The sequence below is a fragment of the Columba livia genome, chromosome 9 (genome assembly GCF_036013475.1).
Source record: "Columba livia isolate bColLiv1 breed racing homer chromosome 9, bColLiv1.pat.W.v2, whole genome shotgun sequence".
Classification (NCBI taxonomy): Eukaryota; Metazoa; Chordata; class Aves; order Columbiformes; family Columbidae; genus Columba; species Columba livia.
In genome coordinates this window covers 10087783-10114845 of record NC_088610.1, presented here as the reverse complement: position 1 = coordinate 10114845, position 27063 = coordinate 10087783, and the positions used below count along the sequence as shown (strand labels likewise).

General features: G+C 37.9%; 1 protein-coding gene across 11 annotated transcripts in view; it reads right to left on the bottom strand.

Annotated features, from left to right (window-relative positions):
* Positions 1 to 27063, bottom strand: part of PEX5L (peroxisomal biogenesis factor 5 like) — a 109612-nt gene that overhangs the window by 35883 nt on the left and 46666 nt on the right. For 3 of the 11 annotated variants that reach the window (XM_021293103.2, XM_065072935.1, XM_021293102.2), the window contains 3 exons: positions 10088 to 10153; positions 8256 to 8360; positions 6812 to 6850 (listed from right to left, as the gene is read on the bottom strand). The exons of 3 other annotated variants lie outside the window; for them this stretch is intronic. In XM_021293103.2, the coding sequence (XP_021148778.1) occupies positions 6812 to 6850; positions 8256 to 8360; positions 10088 to 10153 (210 nt within the window). The remainder of the gene's footprint in view (positions 1 to 6811; positions 6851 to 8255; positions 8361 to 10087; positions 10154 to 27063) is intronic. 5 more of the 11 variants (XM_065072932.1, XM_021293105.2, XM_065072936.1 and 2 more) reach the window with 3 other exon arrangements.

Here is a 27063-nt window from a genome sequence, read left to right as displayed (position 1 = left end):
ATATTGGATATATTGTATTTTTGAACTTTGCTCTGAGGAACTTGTTTGCTGCTTGAGTGAGACTGGACAAATAGGTGAATGAGTTAGATTAATTTGAGTTGTTTGTAAGTGTTACACTGTTCTTTTAACTTAGCCAGAGGCATCTACTGAAGCACAAGCATCAATCGCTAATTCATTTGTATAATACACAGCAATAGTTTTGTGATGGACAGGTTCTCTGCGCCTATCTGTCACACTGTGATCTTTGGTGGCATTCATTAGAGTAAGAGAAAACAAGTGAATTCATTTCCCCTTATTAGCTATTTCAAAAAACTCATAAATGGGAACCATAACTAGAAATTGAGGTTATTGTTCTCTAGAACATACTGGAAGTGTTGGCCCAACCATTGTGTCTGCAGATTGTTATCTTGGCATGTTCACTGAGGGAGGTTTGGAAAGGGAACTCCTAACAAAAATCACTAGGCTTGTGCTGAAAGTTCAGATTGCATGAGCTACATTTTTATCTGCTCTTCTGGCATGTTTATAAACATTCCACAATGAAAATTACCACCTCACACACTTTATTTACTATTGTATAGTAAGTGTGATCACTTTTTGCATCATCCTTGTGCCAGGGTCATACTTTGTTCCCCCCACTCTAATGTGAATTTATGTCCAAACGAAACTGACATGCCAGCCAAATATTTTGTTTTCACAAGAGCAGAGAACCAATTCACAGGGCACATGGTATAATTGACTTCCACCAAGTGTGAATAGCAGGAAACTCTCAAACTGAGACAAACTCATTTCACCCTCCTGCAGAAGGCAGTTTTGTGCTGCTGCCTCTCTGAGGACTCTTGCTCAGCAGCTGGTAACCAGTACTCTGTTGCTAAGTGGTAGGAAGTGTCTGGAGTGGCCTGTGATTCAGAGGTGACAATTTCTTACCTGAAATCACACCAGCCAAGTGATCCCCTGGGGCTCAACGTGAACAACTGACAGGGAGCCGGTGTGAAGTCAGAGAAGCTGTGGGAGGATTACTATGGACACCATACTGGATATTTAAATTCATATGGCAGCTGTGTTGTTGAAAACTGATGCTTTATGCCTAAATTGGTGAGTGATAGTGTGCTTATATCGCATATTCCTAAACAGCAGTTGCATTGCTTGGTGGCAACTCTTGCTGTGATGGCTGTGTCACAGCAGCATCCTATTTGGGTGCTAACCCATACAAGTTATGGTGCACTGTTGCAAAGCAGAACTAAATATCTCACAGTTCACCATCTCCTTCCCTCTGTTCCTCTTGGTCTGGCTAAAGGACACTAAACATGGAGCTGTAGTTGTGTCTGGCTCCTGCATTTTGGCCTCATTCCAGCAAAGCACTTAAGTTTGTTCAGCGAAACTCAAGGTTAAGCGTGTGCCTGACAGTCATGCTGGATCAGAGCCATAGAGCAAGGGGAGGAAACTTGCTCTTGTGATATTTGGACTGTGACTGACAATTTGGCCTTGACCACTCATATAAAAACATGATTTACTGTAAATCTGTCTGTTGCATTAATGTCAGCATGCTCTATTCACTTTTAAAGTAAAGGATGCTGTTTACTAGACCAAAGTGCCTCCCTTTCCTGGGTGTTATAAGATTTTATTTATTTGCTTTCCCTCACTTGGCTGTGCGTTGTACTTGTAGCATTACCCTGTGATTTGTGTTTTGGCCTCTTCCTTTACCCATATCACAGTCTGAAAAACTACCCTACAATGCTGAATAAAGACAAAATTAACTCATCATGCTAGCCACTTAGAGAGCATTGAAGTAATATAGTCACTAAGAAATGACAAAATGTTATTTTAAAGAAATTATTTCTGTACTGTTAGTTGCTGGAAGTACGTAGTCTGTACTGCCAAAATGGCCTGCAGGTTAACTGAGGGAGTAACAAATCTGACACGTCCGCTGAGTAAATGCAGGTGGGAAAAGTCTCGCAGAACAGAAAACCTGCAGAATCCAAGGTTATCTGTTGAGAAAGCTCCGAAGAAACCTTTACTGTGGGAGAAGGCACAAGTGTCAGTGTCTGCAGGAACCAAATGATAACTCATGGTGCTGGATTCTGTTTTCTGTATTAATTATTGAAATTACTTTTTGTGTGGCAACAGCTGAAAAGGAATTCTGACTTTGAGAACTACAGCTCTCAAATGCTTTTAATAAGGTGCAGGGAACAGAAACTATAGGACTCCTGTTTCACTCACATTGCAGGTGTTAGATTTGTACCCTTGCTGTTTCTCTAGGGGCAGCTATGATGATTGCTTACAAAATATTAGAGAATTATTTAATGTTTTTCATTAGCTGAAAGTGAAGAAGGCTGCATGTACAAATTCTTTGTGAACCACCAATGACTCACAGGTAAGTTCAAGTGTCAGCAGTCATGGATTGTATAGGTCCTCATGCACTATTCTGAGTCTGGTACATAATCAAATGTCAACTTAGATGAAAGAAACCACTGCTTTTTAACAACCAAATCTTCATGCTATGGCAGTATGATGGCTGTGAAGATGAGAGAATTAACAATATCAGATATGTCACAGATTATCACAGAATTTAATTTTTGTAAAGCTTATGCCATTCCTACTGATCTTCAGCCAGCCTTTGTTCATTTCCCATGCAACTGAAGTCATCTTTTAGTGTACCTTTGCTGTAGCTTTGCATATAGGCTGTAATTATTTTGAAATCACACAGATTTATCTTGTCTTTTTGATGGATTTTTCTTTTAAAACAGAGTTCTGTTGCCTGTCTAGAACAAGGCTGTGGTTTTGGATGCATTTCTGCGGGCAGTCATAGGCAGCAAGTTCTAATTTCTTGTTAAGTTACCCAGGCTTTCTCCCTCGGGATCTGTCAAGGCGTGTGCATTTGCTTTGAAATGTTTTTGAAGATTGAAAAGCCTGAAACTTAAAAGCTGTTTGTGAGTTTTTTGGACTTGCAATTCAGTAGAACAGTTTCACTGTACAAACAGTTCTTTGAATATAGAAGAGCTGTAGTATATGGCTTGCAACTCCTTCACAAGATAATGTATTTTTACTCAGCATTCATGAATGAACAAACAAAAAATGTCTGAAAATTAATTCCTATTCATAAATGATAGTAAAAAAAAAAAAAAAACAACAAACAAAACAGGGTTAAACTGACATTATTTACAAAAAAAATGTTTATCCAAATAGTTCTGTGCTTATGGAATGCCGAGGCATTTTAAAATGTATGAAACAGTACAGTTAACTTTTTGTTTTAAGAAAAAAAATCACACCATCAATTCCCATGGCAATTTCAAATTAAGACTGTTATTTCATGGAAATGTATTTAATTTATGTGACAGAGAAATCTGTATAACTTTAGGCAAGCAGCCAATTTATGACTTCTAAGCATATTGTCAAGACAACTTCATTATACTCATGAGACTATTTCTGCTGAAATTATGTGTACTGCCCTGAAAGCGATAATAGTGTTGAACAGTATTTAACTTGGAGGTAAAGAATCAATCAATATTTGTACTGCTAAGCATACATTTATTAATTTTGTATTTTTTTTAAGTCTTCTTGTATCTACCTTTTTTAATAATAGATGAAAAAGAGTTATCAATAGGACTTAAGTGTCCCCTGTTAAACTACTAAAAATTTTTACAGTAAATCAAACAAGACAGATTTGAGATGTATGGAAAATACTTATGAGTTTATCATTACTTATACTTATGAGTTTATCATTAATCCTTGAAATAGATTATAAAAATATGATCTGAGGTCAGGTCGTCCCAAGATCAGTGAGGAGATTGCCACTGTTCTCAGAGAGATGATTGGGATGTACAGTGAATTATCATAGTCCAAACTTAATTATTGTTATTATCTTAAACTGGCGTGATTTTTGCCTTTTTCTACATTGATGTGTATCAATTACTTAAATTGGAGTAAATTCCTATTTAGATTGGTATAAAAGAGAACAGAAGCTAATTACATTCCTTTAACTTTCTGTTCTACTGTTACAATGCTATTTAGTAAACATTTCTGGACTGGGCTGTAAGGCACTGCAAGTCTGATGCTAAGAAGCTTAGAATGAGCATGATTGATTCAAATGGGACTGTTAACTTGTATATGGAAAACTGTGATTATGCAAACAAATTGATCAGAAAAATCTGTTAACAACATTGGGAGCTGAGTATCAGTTATCTTTACTTGGTTTCCTTTACAGAGTTGCAATGAAGCATTTGGAAGATCTGTCAGACTTTTAGAAACGTCCCCTCCCAAAAAACAAACTAAACCAAAAACACCCCCACAACCCCCAGAACAAAACAAAACCCCAACCAGCCAAGACAAAAGAAATCAGTGGAATTTAGGCAGTAGAAGGGTTTGAGTATTTCACTCATACACCCTTGAGCAACTATAAATAGGCTTGGATCAAGAAATGCCATGCAAATTAAGTTCACTTAAAGAATAATAATAATAATTTTAAAAAATTCCTACTCTGAATACTAACTAATACTTCACAGAGAAACTTTTTAAGAGTCTTAAGCATCTGGTGGAGTTAATTGGGGTGTAGTAATGAAACAGGTTTTTTGACAACTTGTGTGTTGTAGTCTGTGTTTTTTCATGGGATGGGATGAATTTCAGCATGTTTCTTATAATTTCACCTTTTTCAATTTCACCTCTCCAGTTCAAATTTTAAAACTAAGTGTTTTATAGGTTAACTTTTTAAATCGTAAGCAGTCAATGTTAAAATTGTAGTCTGAGCAATGTCTGTGTAGTTCATGTAAATTCTAAGTAGGCAGCTCCCATATTTTTTCAGTTATAATCACAAGTGGGGACAGCTTTAAATATATACTTTGCATTTCTTTTTCTCATTGGTGAATTCTTTATGGACTCTCATTTCTGTCCCATATAATACCAGAGTATATCTGCCACAGGATCATCTTGGAAATGAATCACCTCCTGCAGGCCTTTTTTCTTTCCATTATTTTTATAGGGATCCTACCAGCACTTGCTTTCCAATTTATGTACTCTAATGAGGAATCTAAATTAAGTGTGATGAATCTGAGACAAATAATTCTTGTGACAGTGTGAGATTTGTTTGTTTAAAATCAGGCAGGCAAGGTATTTAACTGCACTTTTTTACTGCTCAGTAAAGCAGTTAATGATATTTTAAAGTATAAGTGTGAATCGAAGTACTTTATTCAACCAAATCTTTTGAAGTCCACTGACCTGTAGTAAATTGGGAATTTCATAGCTGACTGTACAATTAAACTTTGACTCCAGGGGACATTTATGTTTAAATTTCTCATTAGAAAATCAGTCTGAAGTGAGCTTTTATTCTCCTGACAAATGCAAAGAAGCTGCGAAGAGGTTAAATAGAAATTTTATTTTGGAAATCAAATCGAACCTTATGCACAGTTTTTCTCCTTTATTTCTTTGCTTCAGTTAGCAGTTAACTTCCAGTCAACCTTTGAACCTTCAGCAAACTTTCTTCTACTTTTTCTGGGTTCTATTACTATAAAAAGCCTCTTTTTTAATTTATTCCAGTCTCTTCTGGATTATCTTTTCAAAGATAAAGCAAGACAAGAACGTAGTATAGAGATATGTTCTACCAAATCCAGTTAGTGCTGAAAGCTCACTCTCTGTTGATGCTTGAAATTTAAATTTGGCAAGTACTGAATGCTTTCTCACAACAATAAAGTGCTTTTAATTAAAAGTAATTGAGATAGAATCACAAAAAATAGATACTGAAAGGCCTACTCAATTACCAAGAATACCCCTCTGCTTATTGTGGCAGACTCATCACTGCTGGAACGATGGTCAGGATTCCCAGTTTTGCCATATATTGGCAGACTCCTCACTGGAGTCTGCATGTTCATGTTATTTGGAGATTTGCCTCCAGATCTGATGATGTGAAATAATACCTGATGATATAAAATAATCTGTGAATTGGAAACTTCATCAAAATGAAATTCACAGTATTTATGTCAGCAGATAATTGTCATTTCTTACAAGCAGGGCTTTGCTAAGCGCATAACAATAAAGTGTGAATATTTATCTGACTAGTTCTGTGTTGGGTCTGTTTTTAATACTTTCCAGAGGAAGAGAGAAAAAAAGCGTCTCTTAAAATATAAAGGCAGGGGCTTCTCTACATTGTTACTATTTCAAAATGAGGATTTAGAGTCTGTTCTTTGTGTATCAGATCCCACTTAGGCTTCCTGTGGAGTCTGCTTCCACAGTCAGACATGATTCATCCTTCATTCTTCAAAGGTTTTTAGAAATTAGAGATTTTATTTTTATGTTTTTTTTAACTTTTCTAAAAGCACTCTATCTGGGCTCGATCCTTGCGTTTTACTTGCAGGTTTCTTGTCTAGTTAGCTGTAGGGATGGAACAACATAGACACCTAATGTATCTTGTTCTTTCCCGATAGAAACACAGCTGCCTGTACGGGGTTTGGTGGTGGTGATAACTCTGGAAGGACCAGGCTTTGTATTTATGACCCAATTTAATCTGGCTTGGGAAACTTGTTTGCAGCCAATTTGGAACCTGCATGTTTCACCCTGTGAGCAGCAACCACATCCATCTGTTTCATCATGTAAAGAGCAGAGACAAACACTTTGGATGGTGATGGCTAAATGTATATCACAATGTAGCGATGTGTTATTCTGAATGAATGGGCTGAACAAGGGGTTTACACAGACACGCTAAAGAGGAAGCATCTCGAAACAATGTCACAGCCAGATGAACAGGATACAAATGAGGTATGCAATATGGTAGTATAACCGCACGTCACACATACATGATGCAGAGATGGCTATGGAAAATACTCACTTTTTCACTTGATTCTGCTTCCTTTTGGTTTCTGCACCCCTTTGGTGCATAGCAGGGAAGTAGGTATTTGTGTTTAGTGGAAGAAATTATACTGACTAACAGACACAAGCATTTTACTCATAAATTTATCACAGACTATTGCTGAGTAGACTGACAGACAACCACAACAAATGGTGCATTACACAACTGAAGAAACCAGGCTGAGCTCCTGGCCCTGTTGAAGCCAGTGGAAGTTTTGCACTTTTTTAGGTGGTGGAGGTGTGGGGACAGGGGTCAGTGTTTTATATTGGCTTATTGTTTTGTTAATCATTTAGCGGAAAATTGAAAATGATGCCTTAAAGAGACCATCTTTCATGTAGTTACTTCATAGACGTGGCAGTCCACCGCAAACAAAAGATGGTGTTCAACAGGGGCTGAGGAGATCGCCAGACCTGGTTTCCAAATTAGATGATGATATTTCTACGTGTGTACGTTAGTGCAGTGCATCTGTGACGCACTCCAAGAGAGCTATGTACATCCTAAATACCTTCAAAGAAATACAGTAGCTGTTATCCTAAAATATGAATAGAATAAAACAGGATTGTGGATTCTGTTGAAGGCTCTCACATAAGAACTACTTTGTGGTACAATTACTTCCATTAAACCTCCTGTTGAGAAGGAATAACTTGTGTGCGCTAGAGATTAACAGTAAAGGAAATGCACTTGCTTGGGGAACAAATTCATGTATGTGAGCAACAGAAGGGAGTAAAATCCACTCCTGTAACAAGATGGAAGTGCTGTGTGTGTCAGCATTCAGTCACCGCCTTCAGTAAACTAATGAAACCACCTAAGGCTCAACGGGTGCTGCAAGGTGTGAGGTTTAGTGTGATGGCGCTATGTCCTTCCTTCGGCTGAAGTTGTAGAAATGAAAGCGACGGGGTGAGCAAAATAGCGCATTCTTACTTGGACCAGTAGAATCCCAGTGAGAGCTTAGGGATGGGATGTGAGATATTGAAAATGATACTACTGTGAAGTGGTGGTTTCTAATTTTAAATATGCATTGCAAATGGGTATTTTATATATGCATTGCAAAAGAATATTTGTGGAGTACATTGATGTTTTAAATAACTTTCTAGTAACTGACATATACTGTACTTTCTACAAATCCCTTTATTTAGGGGAAAAAATGTGTTTAAGTGTTTCTGTCAAAACATCTAAACCCCAAAGCGGTTCCATTATTGACCCCACGCTAGTTTTCCCGGCACTGATGTTGGTGTGGGATCCCCTGGCAGAGGGGATCCCCCAGCAGCGCTGGGGCTGCCCTGGCACCGAGGGGACACAGGGGCCGGGCCGGGGTTCCCCTCGCTCCTCGTGTGCCACGTTCCACGTGGGGCTTTGGCAACTCCCGCGTGGCCGTGACCCGCGTGGTGTCCACGGCCTCCTCAGAGCCCCGCGCTCCGCCCACCTGTGATGTCATAGTAAGGAGGGGCTTTTCTTCTGCAGACTCCTCCCTCGGAATCTCCTTCATCACCATGGCAACAGCCTTATCTGCCGCCCTAGAGCCTTTCCCCTACAACAGCGAAATCAACAATGGCGCGAGTCAGCAGCGAGCCCGGCACAACCGCGCCCCAAAAACACACACCCCAGAACATCCCGGCCTTAAACTGACGGCGTTTACGGCTGGAAGCAAAGCTTAGTTGAAAGTAGAATACACAGTCTTAAAAGTAAAATAATAACTTATCTGTGAAGCTGTTGGTTAACAGCGCGGAGGGGTCTGGCCAGAGTCTTGTGACTCGTTGGAGTTGCCCCAGTGAAGCCAAGGGGAACACGGCCCTGCGGCGCTGGGCAAATAATATCCCGTGTGAGCAGAAGGGTTTGGACCTTCTGCTGGATAGGATCTCCAGAGGAGTGTGGTTTGCAGGATCAGCCCCTTGATTTAATTTTAATTACCTAACAGTTTGCATCTGAAATACCTGGGTTTTGCTTAAAAATAGCATCAAGCTGATTTTGCAAGTAGAGCACGGATCCTTGGAGTTCACTGAGGCAAACTCGCCGTGAAATTCGAATGTATAACCTGCAGGGCTGAGCCCACAGTGTTTATAGCTCTAGTAACATTTAAAAAAGCAATTTACATCATATAAACAGCCTGGGTTTTTTGCTAACAGAATGTATGGAGCCAAATTCTGCCATCATAGGCATTGCTAGAGTTCTCCCAAGAATGGTCATTGTTGTTGAATTTACTGTAAGGATTATTTTTTAATTTAACATTTCATAATATTCACTTAATATATCGTAAATATTCAAGATAAAATATTTTAACATTATTTAATATTTCAGCCAAACAAAAAATTCACTAACGTTATGTGCAATACTCTCTTGGAAGCCACACTTTTTATTTAAAAAGGATATTTATCATCTTGAGTTCACGTGGATTTCTGTGTTTTGATCTCTCATGCTCTTGCAAGTGACAGAGAAAGTCTGAGCACGCACATAAAGCACGGCAGCAGAACTGTATTATGTTGGTGACCCTGGGCATGTCCTTACTATTATACTTTAAAAGCTCCCATTGATTTCCATGGAAGCTTTAGCTGTGCAAAGACTGCAGGATCTGGCTCCATAAAAGCAGTATTTTATACTAGACTGTAATATATTTAAATACTTTATAGTCTATTAACAGAAGGGATTCTTTGCTACCATGTCATATACTAGAATTACTTTCACTGGCACTGTATACTGTGTCCAATAAAAAAAAAATCACTAGGGCTTATACTGAGCTACAGGTTGTTTCAGAAACATTTCATCCATTGCAGGTAAAAACATTACATATTATTGTGTGTTTTTCAACAGATTTTATTGATCACCAGGTCAATCTTAGGTTAGCTTGCTTGTGCAACACATCGCAGTTACCCTATAGAGAGTTCTTTGCATGCTGCAAGAAATTCTCAGAGCAGAAGTGTCAGAAATGATAAGCATGCTAGATTTGTGATGCCAAGTCATTGTAAAATTAAATAGATCTAATTCAGTGAGAATTACTTTTAATCGGTAAGCATATCAAAGGTTCTTGGCCAATTACATATTTACTCTGTTCGTGATTGGTATGACACACTCCAGGTCTATGAAGCTGGTTTCTAGTATGGCGCATGGAGCTCTCGTTAGCTTGCACTAATAACATGCTATTTGATCATTATAAAATGTAGTCCTTTTGTGCTGGGTGCTAGAACTAAATAGTTTATCGGCTAGAAAGGATGCATTGGAAAGCATGCAGTGCTTTTTATTTCTTGCAGAGTAAAAACCCACCAAAGCAAAGGTCAGGTCACTTTTTTGAAGACAGAGCCACTTTTTCTTCAAGGTTTCACCTACTGCCTGAAAAGAGTCATGATACTCATATTAGTGCCTGCTGGTAACCTCTCATAAACATAACTGCAAAACCCTGGGAGTGGTCGAACAATATATAAAATCTGTGTCGGCAGTTTACAGCGGTGATAGTACAAGTAGAACAGTAACCTAATGAATACTGTGCTATTTTTTATGAGCAGACTTTGTATATTTGCTAGTCAGAGCAAATGTTTTGATACTACTTTTTTATTAGGTCTTTCTTTTAGCTTTCCTTAAAGACTACATGTAAGTCAGGTTGATTTACTTCTGGCTACTCGCCTATGGTATGAGAAACCTTATTCTGAAACCAGAGGTTAGTGGGCAATTCTCTGGCTACCAAATGGAAAGGCACTGCAGTGAAATAGCTGAAAATCTGACATTGTGGTGGAGAGATGCACAGGTGACCAATTAACTGGAAAACCCAGCTTTTTATTCTAGTGACTAGAAATGCATTTTGTTGTCCAGTATAAGGTGTGTAAGCTTGAAAATCTTGGTCTCTGCATTTGCTGCAATGAGTACTATGTGTTCGATCCTTGCCTGTGAAATGACTAGGCAGAAGAATTGGAGAGGTATAAAAACAGGACAACCTTGTTACTGTTATGAACTGCAGCTGAAATTATGATCCCTAGCACATTTCTTACTATAACCATTGAAGGACTCTTTTTTTTCTTTACTAGGCCTCCTTCAATATTAAGTGTTGTTTCTTAGTGTTTTCTCTTGCTGTATGTATTTATCTGTTACAACAGTCAATTGCGCGAACCCTATAATTTTACACTTGCCAGGTCTTTCAAATGAACAGTTTGTTGACAGTGCAGATTTGCAAGTTAAGTTATTTTCTCATGTAAACAACAGTTTAATAATTTAGTAATTTCATAATTCCCTATTTGTCTGCAACATATAGATGGAGACAATTGTGGTCCAGAGCATGACAACCTGCGTACAAAGCAAGACAAACATGAATGGATGAAGGAAAAAGATACTATTTGTTTTCATGAAAGATACTGCTTAAGAAAAATGGAGAAACATGCCAGTATTTCATTACTTGATACACTTTAGGCGATGTCTCCAGAGCAAAATAAGGAGTGTAGTTCAGGGTATTCCCATGATGCTAAGTGTTTATAATAGAATTGGTTTCAAAACTTAATAATGGTTTCTCTAGGTTTATCCTTTGGGATCAGGTAATGGATAGTAATAGACATTGCCAAAGGAGTATGCTGATTTGGCCAGGTTTTCTAAAGAAATACTCTGTTGTTGTTCCTGAATAGTTCCAAATTAAATTTCAAACAATTCAACACTATTTAGATGTGGTACTTAACAGTGAGTATTTAATTAAACTACTGTAAGAGCATATTAATGTAAATTTCTAGGACAGCATACAGTTGTGTGTGTGGTTTTGGTTCATTTTATCAGTGATGCTTATAGCTTTGTAACCGTGCTCATGTACGATAAAGCTTTTTTTCTTTAAATACATGAGACCAATAGATCACCTTCAAGTCAGGATGGACAGATCAGTTAGAATGAATACACAGTCATACTTGAAAAATTACTGTCTGGTGAAATACTATATAATTCTGTAATTCTTTATTACAGTTGTTTGCAAACTTGTTCTCATGTACAAAAAGCCAGTGGTCAGTCCCTTCTAAATACTTAACATTTTGACAATGGTATTTAAACTATGATTAATAACAGAAATTCTTTGTCATCGTCTTTGCAACAAAAGGATTTTATCTAAATCCATAACAATTAGAAGTTTGCTTTGACAAATACTTAAGGTACTGGAGTCCCGAATTCACCTTTCAGGAATATTTATACTATCTGTTCTTGTGAGAAAATGAACAGAAAGAAATTGAGTGATCAGATATGTTTTTAAATTAAAAAAAAAAAAAAAAGTATGCATGGAGAAATTCTGCCTTTATGTAAACCTGTGCTGTTCCATTTATTTTCCAAAGCTCCTACCAATCTGTCTCAGCTTTGACCCATTACGATACATCGCTATTCACTGAGCCATTCAAAATCATCTTAACGTGAGCATGTTCAAATTTAAGCTATTGTAAAAGCTTCGTACGTGTTTCCTTTGTAAAGAAATTTGATAGAAAAAAGTGACATGCAGACAGTGCTAGTACATGTATGATATGATTATTGATTCCATGAGGCATCTCTCCTTTCTAGTTGAGGAGAAACACAACTTGCTGTATTTCTGAGCACAATGCCAAAGTGACCAGCTTCCCGCAACTTTTCACATGAGACTATTGAATTAAAATGTGTTTAAAAACAAAACAATGAAAGTCCCACCATGTACTTTTCCAGTCCAGATCATCTCGAAGTCCTGACCTTTTAATAGGTTGGGGAGGGGTTTTATAAAGCAAACTTTATGAAAGATGCATTAGTGGTAGCTTTAATTCCAGTAGCTGTGTTAGGAGAAAGACCAGACAGAGCTGCTGTCCGTGTTGAACCTGGGCTGCTTGGCTGCTCTCCAGATCCCCAGGCAGCTGATATATTACACTTACAGTACCAATTAAGCAGCTGATTCAAGCCGGCTCTATGCATCACAAATCTTTGTGTTTTGTGCAATTTAGAAATAAAAATGAAGCGACCAACTTGGCTTAACTGTTTAAGATTCTGCAGCGCTAACATTTTTACCTCTCAAAATGAGCACATATAGCTATATAATGGTACCATGAGAGTTCAAGTGTCCACAATATGATTGTGAGCTCTCGATTTCACATAGAATCTGTTTATTACTTTGTATGTTTCCATTCTCAGGCTTTTCTGTTCATGTTTTCTCCATATGTTGGTCTTTTCACATCTGTGCTTTTCTGCTGTTTTCTGGTGATGTTATACTTTGCATCTTATATATATATATCTCATTAAAAATAATGAGAAACCATATGGTGAAGCAGTTTTATGAACCAATGCAAGATGAATATTTAAAGAGAAAATTCTGTTTCATCAAAGCTCTTGGTAGCTTTTTGTTGTGAGCTTAAAGTGATGTGTCTATCTGAGGTGAATGGGAACATAAACCTTTAGGCAGTACTGAGCTGACTGTGGTGTGGAGATATGTGAACAAGTTATACATTCTAAATTGGAAGAAGTATTGCCAAGGTCAGCCAGCTTTCAGTATCTGAGTGTTTTCATATTGTACTTGCATCCTTGGGAACCTCCTCTCAAGCTTTGTGGTTGTGATGGTCCAACACCACTTGGCTCGTGACCTTTAGTATTTCCTTTTTACAAGATTATGATGAAATAGAGAAGTGCTGGCTACAGAGAAGGAATCGGGTATAGAAAAGCCTGCATAAGAAGTAATTTACAGCAAAGCAGCTAAATCCATATTGGCTGAGTTCAAAGTGTACTAGCCACCTTTCATGCCTTTTTTCATTCTTATGTTGGTGGAATAACAGTTTTCAGTATTAACATGGGAAGACTTTTCCTTTAGTGAGTATGAGAAAATTGGCAAAGAAAGAGATAATGGCTGATAAAAGGTGATCAGCGCAAACATTCACATCTGCCTTCACTGGGTTGTGTCTTATGTCCACTTACATGTCAATACTTCAGGTAAATTGCATTCCAGTTTAAGAAACGTTTGTATTGAAATGGCTTCGTTAGGGTTTCTGTTTGTTGACCATCAGTAACTGCTACATCACGTGTACTCCCGTGAGAAGTTTCTCATTCCGATGCCCACAGATTGATTCTGAAAGCCAGGTGGGTCTGCTTCCAGAGCAGCTCTGGGGAGAGCTCTGCAAGACCCATTTTCCTCTCAAGAACTTATGCGAAGTTATTGTGCTTGATGCACCTGAACACATACTATGACTGGAAATTAATAAACGATTCTGTCAAATTTAACTCATTCTCTATAAACTGGTATGATCCTTGTAGCATAACAGGAGGAAGAGGCAGTGAAACTAGGAAACCAGGTTGGTGTGTTTTGGTTTGGTTTGGTTTTCACTTTCTGTTAAGTCAAAAAGTTTTATTTGGAATATACAAGGAGAGTGTAGCTTTTGAGCAAGGTAGCGCTTTCTAACGTTGGAACAATAACATTGACCTTACTGTAAGCAGTAAATCCAGCCTGGAATATAGAGCGAGGCTGGTAAGAAGAGTGATGTCTGGGACAGAACTGAGAACTCAAAGGTCGTTTAAGGTTCTGGTCCTTTTATGAACGAATTATATAATGTAGCTGCTTGTGATAGCAGGTTTGGGCGAGACATTTTGCAGTCCTTTCTATGTAAGCCTCATCTTTTAATAAGGCCATTGTGAATATGTAGAAACTATTTTTGTAGCACTTGATTGACTTCTTGATAATTTAGAACTACATTATCAAAGGGGCAAGACTTTTGACTGAACAATGCTATGTGACTTCAAAAATTTCGGGAATAGCTGCAGAATTTCTTTAATCTCTGCTTAATCTGTGTCAAAGAACATTCTGAAATTGGATTTGGCAACTAGCAATTTCAAATTTGTTTGGTAGTCTTTAGCAGAGAATTAATACTCAAGTATTTTTTCTCTCAATTTGGGTTCATTTTATGTTGACTTCAGTATAACGAGCCTCAATGATAACATACACATAATCACAATAGAATTAGTTCATTACTATGATATGGCGTGTACTGATTTAGAACAAGGTTTTCCTCTGGTACTAGTTGAAGAAAAATTCAAGGAGCTCAGATCACTTTCTAAATAAACAATTTGGTGACTAATGTACCATCCATTGTTTAAATGTATTTACTGCACACGTTATATGTAAACTATATATTTTGTTCACATACTTCCTCCCAGAACATAATGTATTGCTCTTTGAAGCGGCTGGCGTTCCTTACCTCTGGAAGTTATTACACAGTTTTTAATGGTTTTGTTTCGTGAAACCTTCAGAGAACTCAAACTAATCATCTGCAGCAAACTAAGATTAAAGGCTACCCAGTGAGTCTGACTTGCCACTTTGATTCACATAATATTACTGATGAAGCAAGTTCTTTTGCTATGACCTACAGTTTTGTGCACTCCTTGGCATGTTATCTTTAGTGGAGAGTCCTGGGCCGTGGTTCCTGTCGCATGAAGCGCCACAGCAGCGGTGGGCGCGATGGATGGAGTCAGGAGCACAGAGAGCTCCTGGAACAGCCATGGGGCAGGCAGGAGCTGCTGTGGACTGGGTGTGCAATGCAGAGCTTGCTTTCATGGCACAGCAGTGAAAATAGTAACCCATGATGTTTATTCACATATATGAACAGTTGAGCATCACATTTAATCTGCTGTTTTCAAATGATAATTTAAACTCCACTTCCTCATAAAGAAACAATAACACCTGAGTTATGTGCGTGTGCTGGAACTGTGGTAGTTTGTCAAAAATTCATATCGGTGGGAAAGCAGTGGAGTCTGTGCCTGAGGTGTAGTGTCCCGAGAGCCGAAATAGTATTGATATTAATATGGCAGAGGCAGAATTGAGCAGAGCAGTGTGGAATGAGTCATGACATAGTGCAAATGTTCCTGTTTGTTATATTTTTTTAAGACAGATCCAGCTGTTCCCAGAAAACGTTGTGCCCTAACTGTTGTATCTTGATATCACTAACATTTCTCAATACAAAAATGTCCTTCAACGTGGCAGCATAGAAGCGTTTTGGCCTTGTGTCCTTGTGACAAATGAGACTCTGAAATGTGTATTGCAATACTTTTAAATATGCACAAAAGACAACTAGAAGTATAACTGTATCGTGCAAGTTCATTAGAAACAAACGAAAAACAGAACCCAAGCAAAACCAAAAAGATGCAGGTTCTGATGTTAAAATGGTGTAATCTGTGCTCTCCCTACCTGAAAGAAGGAAGAAATGTGTATTTTTTCTGGTGTTTGCCAGCTTAAGTACTTTGTTCTTTTTATTCGGATTTGATTATAAAACCATTCACCTTACAGCTATATTCCTGTGAAGCCAAAAAAGGAATTAGATCCCATTAGACCAATATTCTTGTTTGTGGATACTTTCTCTGGATTGGGCAAGAGGTACATCAGACATTTAGAATGAGAAAAAGAGAAGCAAAGAAACACATAATTGAAAAGAAAAAAAAAAAAAACAAAATGCTTATAGAGCTAAAAGAAGTTTCTGCATCCAGATTAATCTGATCATATTCTATAGTTACAATTCTATAAGAGTCTTAAGATCATTTAAGTCAGAAAACTGGGGCTTTCTGCGCAGAAAAGTACAGGCACGCCTGCAGAGAATATACCAAATTTTTATCAAAACTGATGGACATAATGGTTTCTTTCCTCTGGCTTTTCCATTGCCAGCCTGAAAGAATCTACATTCCTTATTGTCGCTATAGAGATGGTTTTTCTCTTGCATTGAAAGTCCTTAGGAAGGTGGTATCATCTAGGAAAGTTGGAATTATGTTGAATAAGGACCCTGTTACTTGAGAGTCAGATAAAATTCTGCATCCTGTTTTGAACAATAAGATACGTATTAAAATAAAAGAATTGGTATGTGTCTCTTGCTAGGTGCCTAATTTCAGAACCAATTTAAACTTGTGTTACTTCGGAAATTTGTTATTTTGTTTATGAAGGAAGACAGCATAGACACAAAAGACAGTTTAATGTATTTTCATCAGTATTAATTCTCATTGAAGATTAGGATGAAAATCGCAGGATTTGAGTTCTGTAAATCCGGGGTAAACATGTGATCAAAATCCATATCTTCAGTTTAAGTCTCTCATATAAATTCTTTCATGATTTGTGTACAATGATTACAGGAAAAGATTTAACTCATTTTAGCATTTTTGTTTTCCCCTCTTTTGTTAAATGCCTTGCTCAAAGGCTGTGCAGAAAGAATGGAGTTTTGTCTTAGCATGAAATGCTAAAATATATTTAATCCTGACATGACAATAAATACAATTCTGCTACGTAAAAGGGTAGAAAGATGGTGAGGCAGAGAATGAATGGAACAGAAAAAATAAACACTGGTAGATGGAATGTTGCGAACTGGATTCGTTTTGATGCAGATTGTTGATTCTTTCTTATCAGGCTTGTGATTAAACCTGTACATATTAAATAATGAAAACAAATCATACTAGATAGGTTTGGCAACAACAGATCAGGATAGGTTATAATTGAAAAATAGTTTGGGGACTTATTTTCCTGACCTATTTGAGTTCTCTCCAGCCACTGTTCTCAGTACTGCCAGGATAAGGCTGAGCATGTTCTGTAATACAAACATTTGATTCCCACCATAATACATGTATTCAATACCCTGGAATTTATTGTGCCATTTTTCTGCTACAACCTCAAGATTTGAGTCCTTTCTGCAGTGAATGGAGACTAAATTAGAACTTCAGTAATAAAGGGGCTTTATGCTGTATCCTTCACCCAAAATTCTTTCTGTTTCTCTTGTGCTGTATGTTCTTGGTAACAAAGGTTTCTGAATCTTAGTGTACTTACTTGCTAGAATAAAATGGTTTCTAACACGCTACAGTAGGATACGTTTACCCCCTTATTTTTATTCCCTGAAAATAGCAGATTACCATTTATCAGACAATAACAAGTGTAGATGAGGCAGTGGAATAACAGCGTGACTGCAAAATAACTTCATGTCCCTGACCTGGAGATGGCCTCTGCACACAGTTCCAGCTTTGGGATGATCTCATCTGAAGTACCAAAGTGTGTTAATTCTGCAAAGGCAGCATTAACAGCATCGTATAAGCACATTTAAAGAGGATTATTCTACTGTCCCTTCATTTAGCCCCTTGTTTATTGCACACTTTGGAAACCTTCAGGAAGCAAGGTCTTAAAATTGAGGTATTATGAGTGTGCTCTTAAAAGAAAATCCTTATTCTTTGAGGTGTACAATCAGTGTGGAGAATGGACTTTTCTAAGCTACTACTGCAAAAATGTTGTAATTACAAAAATGTAAATAATGTAGGCACACTAGTAGATAATTATTTCTAGACATAATCAGAAGTTCAGCTGTTTTGGGCAATTAAAAGCTAATTCTTCTATCTTTACTGTTTAAGATAATTTTTTAGTATAATGGGCCACATCAGTTACATTTGTATAAATTTGCTCTTTTTATACATATTTGCAAGTATTCGGTCTGCTTTTTGGCTTCAGCGGATTTAATTTCATTTTACAACAAGGACAGTTCTACAAGGAACTGAAAGCAATAGCTCTATTTCTATCAGCCAGCACATCGCTGATATCAGATATGCTCTGTATTCTGTTTAAACAGGCATTCACCCTCTCCTATATCAAGTTTGGTAATGTAATCAAAATCACTATTTTTCATAAATTTATTTTTTACCTCCTTATTTTTTGGCATACTTATAAAGTAACAAGCATCTATAAAAGAAAGGTACTTATTCACTCAGTTTACACATGCTTTTAAAACGTATGCTTTAACATTATATAATAATGTATATAAAGTACACTATGTTTTTCAGTCCACATGTGCTTATGTTGTCAGGTTCTTCATTAAAGAAGTAAAGTCTCTGTGTGTAATGCAACCGTATTTCAAAACTGAGTTATATACTCTCAGTTTGAGGATGTCTGCAAGTCTGCAGTATAATGAAAAGGTCCACACTTTTACAACAGATATTTAAACCAGCTTAGTTTGGTTGGTAGGGGAGTAATTTTGCTTAATAAAAACTCTGTGAGTACCTACAGCATGATGTCTGACAAGGCAGTAAAAAGAAGCTGGTAATGGTAAATGCTTCTTACAGAGAGGTTCTTGATTCTCAAATCATCTTAATTCAGATTTTATATGCAAGGAATTGTAAAATAATCAGTTATGCTTGCTGTGAAGCCTCTTTAGCACTTTCTTGGGATTTAAATGATGCTGCTTGTATTTCAAAACTGGCTTCTGGTACACAGAAAATCCCTTGGATGTTCAGTTGCACTAATTAGTGGATTCTGCCTCTTCAGCTGGGATGTCAGATCTAGTGCTGGTCTGTCCTATATAGTTAAAGCTAAACTAAATCTTCCCTGTAGTTGAGGGCATAGTAACCTAATGCTGTGGAGGTTAAGCTGCCTGACAGTAGCATGACACTATTGCCAGGAATATTTCTCCTTGGAGATTCTATAAAAAAAGTAAATCTGTATTAATCTTGTAGCCTGCGTATACGCTGCTTGTGTCCCCTTCCACAACAAATTTGTTTAGCATGGACTGTTCTTGAACATCAAAATAAATCTTGATCAAGTGAAAGAGTCAGGATGAATTAAGACTTTCTGAATGGCTTGCAGGCAGCCTCAATAAATGTGCTTATTATCAGAGAATTAACAAGCTAGTATGTGAGGGAAAGGGGAGCAGGAGCTTGCTCGTGTCTGTCCGCTTGTATGTAGTGACAGACCGGGATGCAGCTGATGAACACATGGAGGGGGTTAGGGCTAATTCTGGCACCCCGGCATGGGCGAGTTGGGTGCCGAGGATAAGTGATGGAGTTCCAAATGTATGTATCTGCCTATATCTCGTCTTTCCTTCCTACTTAGTGAGAAAAGCAACTGAGCTTGGACTCTCTCAAGAGTGCAGAGCCACAAAGATAGGGAGTGGAGCATCTCCCTTATGAGGAAAGGCTGAGGAAGCTGGTTCTCTTTAGCCTGGAGGAGACTGAGGGGTCTCTTCACACCTTGACATAAAGTGCCCCTGGAGTCATTAGCAGCCAATAAAAAAATGCAAGCAGCTGATTCATGGTCAGTGAAGTGGGAAGTGTAGCTTAGAGCCTTAGAGCTGTTTTCACACACTCTTTTCTGAATCGCACTGTCCTCTCATCAGCTACACCTCAGGTTTTTTCACACTCATTTCATCAATAGAATAAGTTTCTTTGGTCAGTAATGATTGAAGACAGTTTGGCTAAGGTAGACTGAGAACTTCTTATTTCCTAGTACATGAAAGACCATCTCCTTTCAAATGTTATTGTGTTATCCTGAAAGTGTCAAAAAAAAAAACAAACAAACTGTTTCTTTCATGCCCCCGTTATCTCACAAGTCGATGAAAAAACCCCTTATATGTTGCTGGGGTTTTTTTTGGTGTTGGCATTTTTGTCAAATACTGACCTTTTATTTCTTTGTTGTTTGTGACAATATAGTTTAAATTTTAACGTGGCTGAGTTGTTGCTCTTGAAAAGTATTGACTGTGTATTACTTCTGCATATGGGATTTTTATTTATTTTTGTACTCTGTAAACATCCTGACAATACCAGAAGCTGTGAATGAGTTTTTAGAAACTCTCTTCAAGAGCTGCTTGCAAATGTTCACTTCCATACATATAGATAGCTGATAATCAGTTGTTAATAAAAATGAGATATCTTCTGTGCAAAAGTGAGCTTTTTGAGAGTAGATGTGGATCAGACACATGCAGACATTGCAAGCAAGTGCTTGTATTCTGTGCTGCATTTTGAAATTTCAGTCTGAAGTTTCCTTGTTGCTTTGTAAATCAGGGGCTGTGTGCACAGTTGATTTCCTGGGCACAAGAGTAGGATCAAGAACAAAATACCAGCTTCTGTTTGTCTTCTAGCTGCCCAATTTGCAACTCCTAATACCAGATGTGACTTGTTTATGACTATTTCAACTCAGCTTTTAAAGTCTAGCGAGAAGTATTACAGATATCACCAGATCAGCAAATTATAGATGAATTTCAACTGTTTCAAATACTGTAGGAGCTAAGAAAAGAAGGACTTTCTTTGCAAGGTTTTGCAGTAAGGATTTTTTGTACCATTAAGAAAGTAGCTTTAAATTTCTGGACTGTGTGATACCATGTGATGCAGGGATTCCTAGTGATTCAGAGCTTTTAAGGTTATAACATTCCATGTGCTCACCTTAGCTGACCTGATATATAACTCATATAAAAAAAAAATCCTTTGAATTGTACATCACTTGCATCTCACAGGGCATATCCTCAAATACATATTTTATATAGAAAAAGTCAATTCATGGAATTTATATTATTCTTCTTGTGAAGCTCTCCAGTGCTGCTTTTAAGTGAGAAGCTCATGTTTGTTGAATACCCGACCTCTCGGCTCAGAGAAGAAGCAAGTTCTGGTGGAGAGGCTGATTTGTTCCCTGCCCCGTGAGATGCATCCACAAAACCCATCCTGCTGTTCACTTCATGGTGTCCGTGCCTCACGGTGATGGTGCAGAGTATTCCCCAGGCAGCGACCTGGGCTGCCTGCTCAAGCGCCGTGACTTGATCTGGAGGGTAGTGTTTTGCTTTGGAAAGCTGATACCTTTCTTCTCCTGGATCCACACCTCAGGTCAGGTGTGCAAAGAGGATTTAATCAATTTGCAGTTCTATTTTGCATCTCCCTTCAGTGGCCTTAGGATTCTCTGCTGGCCTCTTTTGTTTTTCTTTTTTGAGATACTTTCCTATTCTCTGTAGTACAGTCCAAAAGGCAGCGAAGAGCCTGCCATCGCAATAGGGTTCTGTTGTATGTAGCGGTTGAATTTCAGATCATCACTTGTTATAAGTTTCAAGTTATGATTTCTATAAACTCCCCTAGAAAATGATCATAAAATAGTAATGAAGGCTAGTTTTTGACCCTTAATTTTACTTTACAATAAATATATCAATATTTGAAATTCGTCCTCTGAGAATTATGTGTTCAGTGAGTCAGAAATGCTGTTACAGAACTAAAACTATATATTTCTCTTCACTTTTTGACTAATGGGGGCTTGTTCTGTTGTATGTTGCCCACTATTCTGTTTGTTATACTGAATATCATACCTAGAAACAATAGGAAGTGTTCATAAAGCAAGATGTGAAGTATTCACTAATGAGACTGCCAAGTTGGGATTACACTGTGGACCATAAAAGCAGAGCTGTGGCTTCTTAGGAACACATTATATTGCATTAGCTATTGTACTATGTTGACATTTCTCCTAACTTGTTTATATATTGATTTAATATCATTATTTAGAAGAAGTTTTTAAATTGAGATTGGACATGGCACTTAGTGCCATGATCTAGTAAACGGACTAGAGTTGGACCAAGGGTTGGACTCGATGATCTCTGAGGTCTTTTCCAACCCAGTCGATTCTGTGATTCTGTGAATGGTCTGGAACACTGAGGACCTTACAAAATGATCTGAATAAAGCAATGTCCAGAAGCAGATGTATCAGGAGAACTGTTGGGACCTCTGCTCAGTTGGCACCAGCAGCACCCATGCTATGGGAACACCCTTGTAAATGTTCTGTTTGTACCCAGATTGTATCTGCCTCTTCTGGTGTGTGAACAATTGCTTTTGGTTCATTGACTGACTGGAAAAGTCACAAGGAAAAAAATTCTTGTTCTTTGACAACTAAAGTGAGTATCCATGCAGTATTATGAAAATATTTAACTTTGAATCTAATGGATTGTTTTATTAAGTCCAAATCTTCTATATAGTTACTGAGGTGACGGAAAAAAATACAGGTCAGAGGAAATCAGTATCTGAACATCTGGGACTGATATCTCCAGATATTTTCCATTGAACACTGGCACCAAAAACTGGGATTGCTGATAAGCCTGTGGATGATACAAGGCTTGAATGCATCATTAATACAGAGGCTTAACAGAATAATAGATCTAGGATGAAAGGTCTTTCTAATAACAAGGAACTTCTACTGTTACCCGGGTGCCTATCACTTGGAAATAACCAGTAAGAAAAAACACCAGTCACAGAACTACTGCGAGCTGGTAATATTATGCAGCTCTGAATTGATCATATGTATTCCAGTTCAAGACAGGAAATGTTTCTATTGTACTAACACTTCCGAGTCCTCATCTAAATACCATAGTAGTCACATTTGAGAAGGGTTGATTGACACTAAGAGGTGCACAAAAAGCCCAATTGGGAAGAAGAAAGCTTTTCTTTAGAAAGAAATTCAAATGGTTGTCTCTTTTAGCAGAATAAAGGACGGATAGTGAGTAGACTTAGGTTGGAAATAAGAGGTTCCTGAAGCTGTCTAAAAGAAGTAAATGAGAAAAATATTTTTAAGATGAATCTCTGCATACAGAAAGGATGGTGACCTATTATTGGTCCCTATATTGAGGGACTGGACATGAATGTGAATCTATGTTCCTGTGTTTCCAGCTTTATTTGTAACATAAATGCATGTCTGTTTGGAACAAAATGCCATTTTAAAATGAGGATCCAAAATTCTACACAAATTATTGAATTAAGAAGCTTATTTCTCACGTATTGAGTAGACAGACCACACTGAGACGTTTTTCAGTGAATGATGTATTTACTAAGAAATTCCATCCCAACTATAGTTCAGCATTTTTGTTCTCTCCCTGCAGGATACTTGCATCTTGTAAAACCAGCAGGCTTCCTACATTGGAGAATCTATAAAAAGATTCTCTTACTGATTCATCTTCTAAGTGTTTCCATGACATAGTTTTGATGTTAAAACAAACACAGAACTGTGTTTCGTGGCACGTATGAATCATATGTCACAACTCTTTTGACAAACTAATATAACAGCTGTCATGGGGTGATAGTGTTTGGGTCTCGGTGGAGCTCAGCAAAGCAGGTAAATGCCCCCTCAGAGATTCCCTAGTCCTTGAACGCAGTGCTGATGTTTCTAATACTGTTTCTCCTTTTTGTAAAATCTGAACCCAGGAGTAACTAACACATGTTAATCCCTTTGAGAGAGAAGATTTTTAGAAAGAAAATGTTATATTATTCCTCAGGCTCCAGCCTGTGATTCAGTTATGCAAGTTATGCAGTTTCATCTTCTGTGGTGAGGTTTAGGTGAATTCACACTGTTAATGAACGGGGGTCTCTGGAAACAAGATAGCTGGACAGGCTTGACCCTATCCAAACTATTACGCTGGTTGCACGTTCATTTCACGTGTCCTGCAGACATCACCAGCCAGCCAGTCCATATGTGCCATGTTTTTCCTGAGAAATTACTGTTCACTGCCTGAAAAATTGTATGTTCATTGCATGTTTCTAAAAGCTGCATGCAACTCTCGATCGCTTCAGTCCATCTCTCACAGTGAAAAGAAACATGGACATTTAAAACCAACTTACATATGTTTAATCAACAGGGCTTTTGTGTGTTGTTTTTTTTGGTGTTTGTTTTTTCCTTTGGAGCTTGTTGCATTAGACACATTGTTTTTCTTCTTGCTATTTCCACTGATGAATTCCGAAGGAAACAAAAAATCATATGTACTTTCTTAATTCTTCGTTTTGTAAGAACTACCTGGTGTTAGCAGCAGGTGGAACAAAACCAGCAGGACTAGAGGGCTGTAAAGGAATTTAAGAATTTTCTGGCAAGGCTCAGCATTTGACAAGAAATCTTCACAATGCAGCTGCCATCTCTGTAGCAGAACAGAACAACTTCTGAGTTTGATGTTTTTCTCCCTGGGGTCCTAGTGGGTGGTGGATGTGAGAAACACTTCTGTAAAGGAGTGTTAACTTCTTAAAAGTTGTTCAGAATTGTGAACCAAGGCTAAAGGCCATGTAGCAGCGTACTGGCTAAGAGGATAGTGGTGTGTAAGGGAAATAGAAAGAAATAAAGAAATGTGGCACGAAGGGCAATGAAGAAGCCCAGCTGTCCCTCACCACTTTAAAGAGAAGATAATTTTCCATAGTCCAGTTTTCTAAACTAGTTTCAACTATTAATGTGAAATCAAAGACGAGACTGTACTTAAACATCTTGCAGTAATGATGTCTGTAGTCTTTTACTTCTTTCATGTATAAAAGTATTGAAATAAGAGTGCAGAGCAACAAAAATCATGCAGGTGCTTTGTCTCATCTAGGTTGCTGGCAATTTATGCTATTAAATAAGCTATTGAAAAATAATACTGTGTTTTGCTCAGAGAAATCCAAAACAGTTATTAACTTTTGTACTGTAAAACTAGCAATTATCTAAATGGCTAGAAGCCAGTTTAAAATATTACAGATACTCCTATTGTAGGTTTTTATACTGCTGCCCATCCCTGTTGGTATTGCTACATTATGAGCCCATGAGAACGTGGATACAGTGTGTCCTGTAAGTATTTCCTAAAGCCAAAGTGTTGGTAGCTCACAGCAGGAACAGGTCGTTTTGCATGTCCTCTCCACTTTTATGAAGGTCTCAGTAATGCAATTATAAAACGATAAACTATATCCTGGATTCTAGTTGTACCTATATGTGATGATTGCATTAAGAATAGAGGCTTGTCTAAGATCTAAATATAACGATCTATTTTAACATGTATAAAGACTAAATCTCACACATTTAGATACTAAATATAATGCCCTGTCTGTAGTGAGGGATGTGACACAGGCTAGCGTTCATTATCTGCCCTTAGAGCATTAACCTGGTGGAATTTAGAGAGTGGTTATGGCCTGACCCTGTAAGATGTTAAATGCTCACAATCCCATTTCCTTCTCCAGCTATAAGGGGTACTCAGTAAATCCCATAAGTAGGAATTACATTTAGCAAAACAAGTTCTCCTTCTCTAGTTGTAATCAGTTGAGTTCCTGAAGCATTCAGAATCCATTAAAAATAAACACTGAAAATCAGCCTAAAGTTTATATTCAGTCAGCATAAAAATGTCTGATTTGGAATTTCTAACTTTAGACTAAGTTTGGTTCCAAGCGGCAAATGAAGCTCATATGGTATTGTATGAATGACAGGGAAACATTATCATGAAACATCTTGAATACTTAGGAATGGGAGAGCCTGGAGGAACCCCAGTCAGTGTGCATGGCTGCAGGCATCCATACAACTCCAGGATGGTCATTACTCCTTATCAGCTGTTCTTTGCACAGATGAAAAGGGAAAAAAAGTGTTCTTGAGAAAATTCACAATCCTATTATCAGTTTCACCACATCTCCCTGTTCCAAATGCCATCAGGGATTGAGTATACTTAGAGAGAAATATTGGTTTCAGGAGAATAGAGACAGCAGCTGAGGTGGAAAGTGCTGATGTCAGACAGAAGCAGCAAGAACAATGTCAGAAGTAAAGAGAAGGAAAAGCCTGAGGAGATCACGAGCTCTCATGAAGTATGTCATGGGCTAAGCTCAGCCCAGGACCTAAAAAAAGCAAAGGAGTTAGACACAATGAAATGAGATTATAAGCATATACTATACACTGAAAGTTCTCTGCTTATAGACTCGCATACCTGTAGCACTGAATATTTTTAGAGTGTGTTTGTGATTAAAGGGTCAGAGGGAAAAAGCAGTTCTCCTGTGGAGTTGGACAGCCTCATCTTCCCAACGCGTCTGCCACAGCTCCTGTGGCACAGAGAGCTGGAAATGCCCGGGAGCGAGCAAGAGCTGCAGCAAGTCCAGCTTGGGAACTGTAGCTGCGTTAGAAGTGATCCAGCACAGCAGCGTGCTATTGCTGTGCTTTGTATTTATAGATAATGATTAACATCTGTGGATTTCAGAAGACTTCCACTCGAGTTAGAGCAGTCTCACGGCAGTCATGAAATCTGAACACCAGCACAGCATGTTGCTCTAACTGTACCATTTACACTTGCAACTATGTACTTATTTTGAGGGAAGGTGAAATAGAACTGGCTGGCTTGGGAGCGATTCTGTGTGCAGGTGGCATCACTGCCACTGTTTCAGTGGTATGAATTGATTTTTTTTTTTAATAATGTACTTTTAATAAGTAATAATTCTATTGAACTGTGCAGGTAATTGACGTATGTGAGTGCAATTTAGTTTTTATCTCCCAGTCTTTGTGTTACCTTTTGTCTTTTCTAGTCTTTCTTATATATTTTCTAATTGTGATGTTGCACCTCCAGGGAGGTAGATCTTGTATTTTTGACAGTCTAATGAGACATTTGCAACTATATGAAGTCATGCCACATCAGGACCAAGTTCCCTAGACCTGTTCACGAAGGAGGAAGGATGGTGTCCGTTCATGACCATCCAAGAAATGTGCTAGTTAAGGGTGTCTTAACAAGTTCTTCCACCAGTTCATTTTCAATAGAAGCTTTGCTGTGATTTCTAAG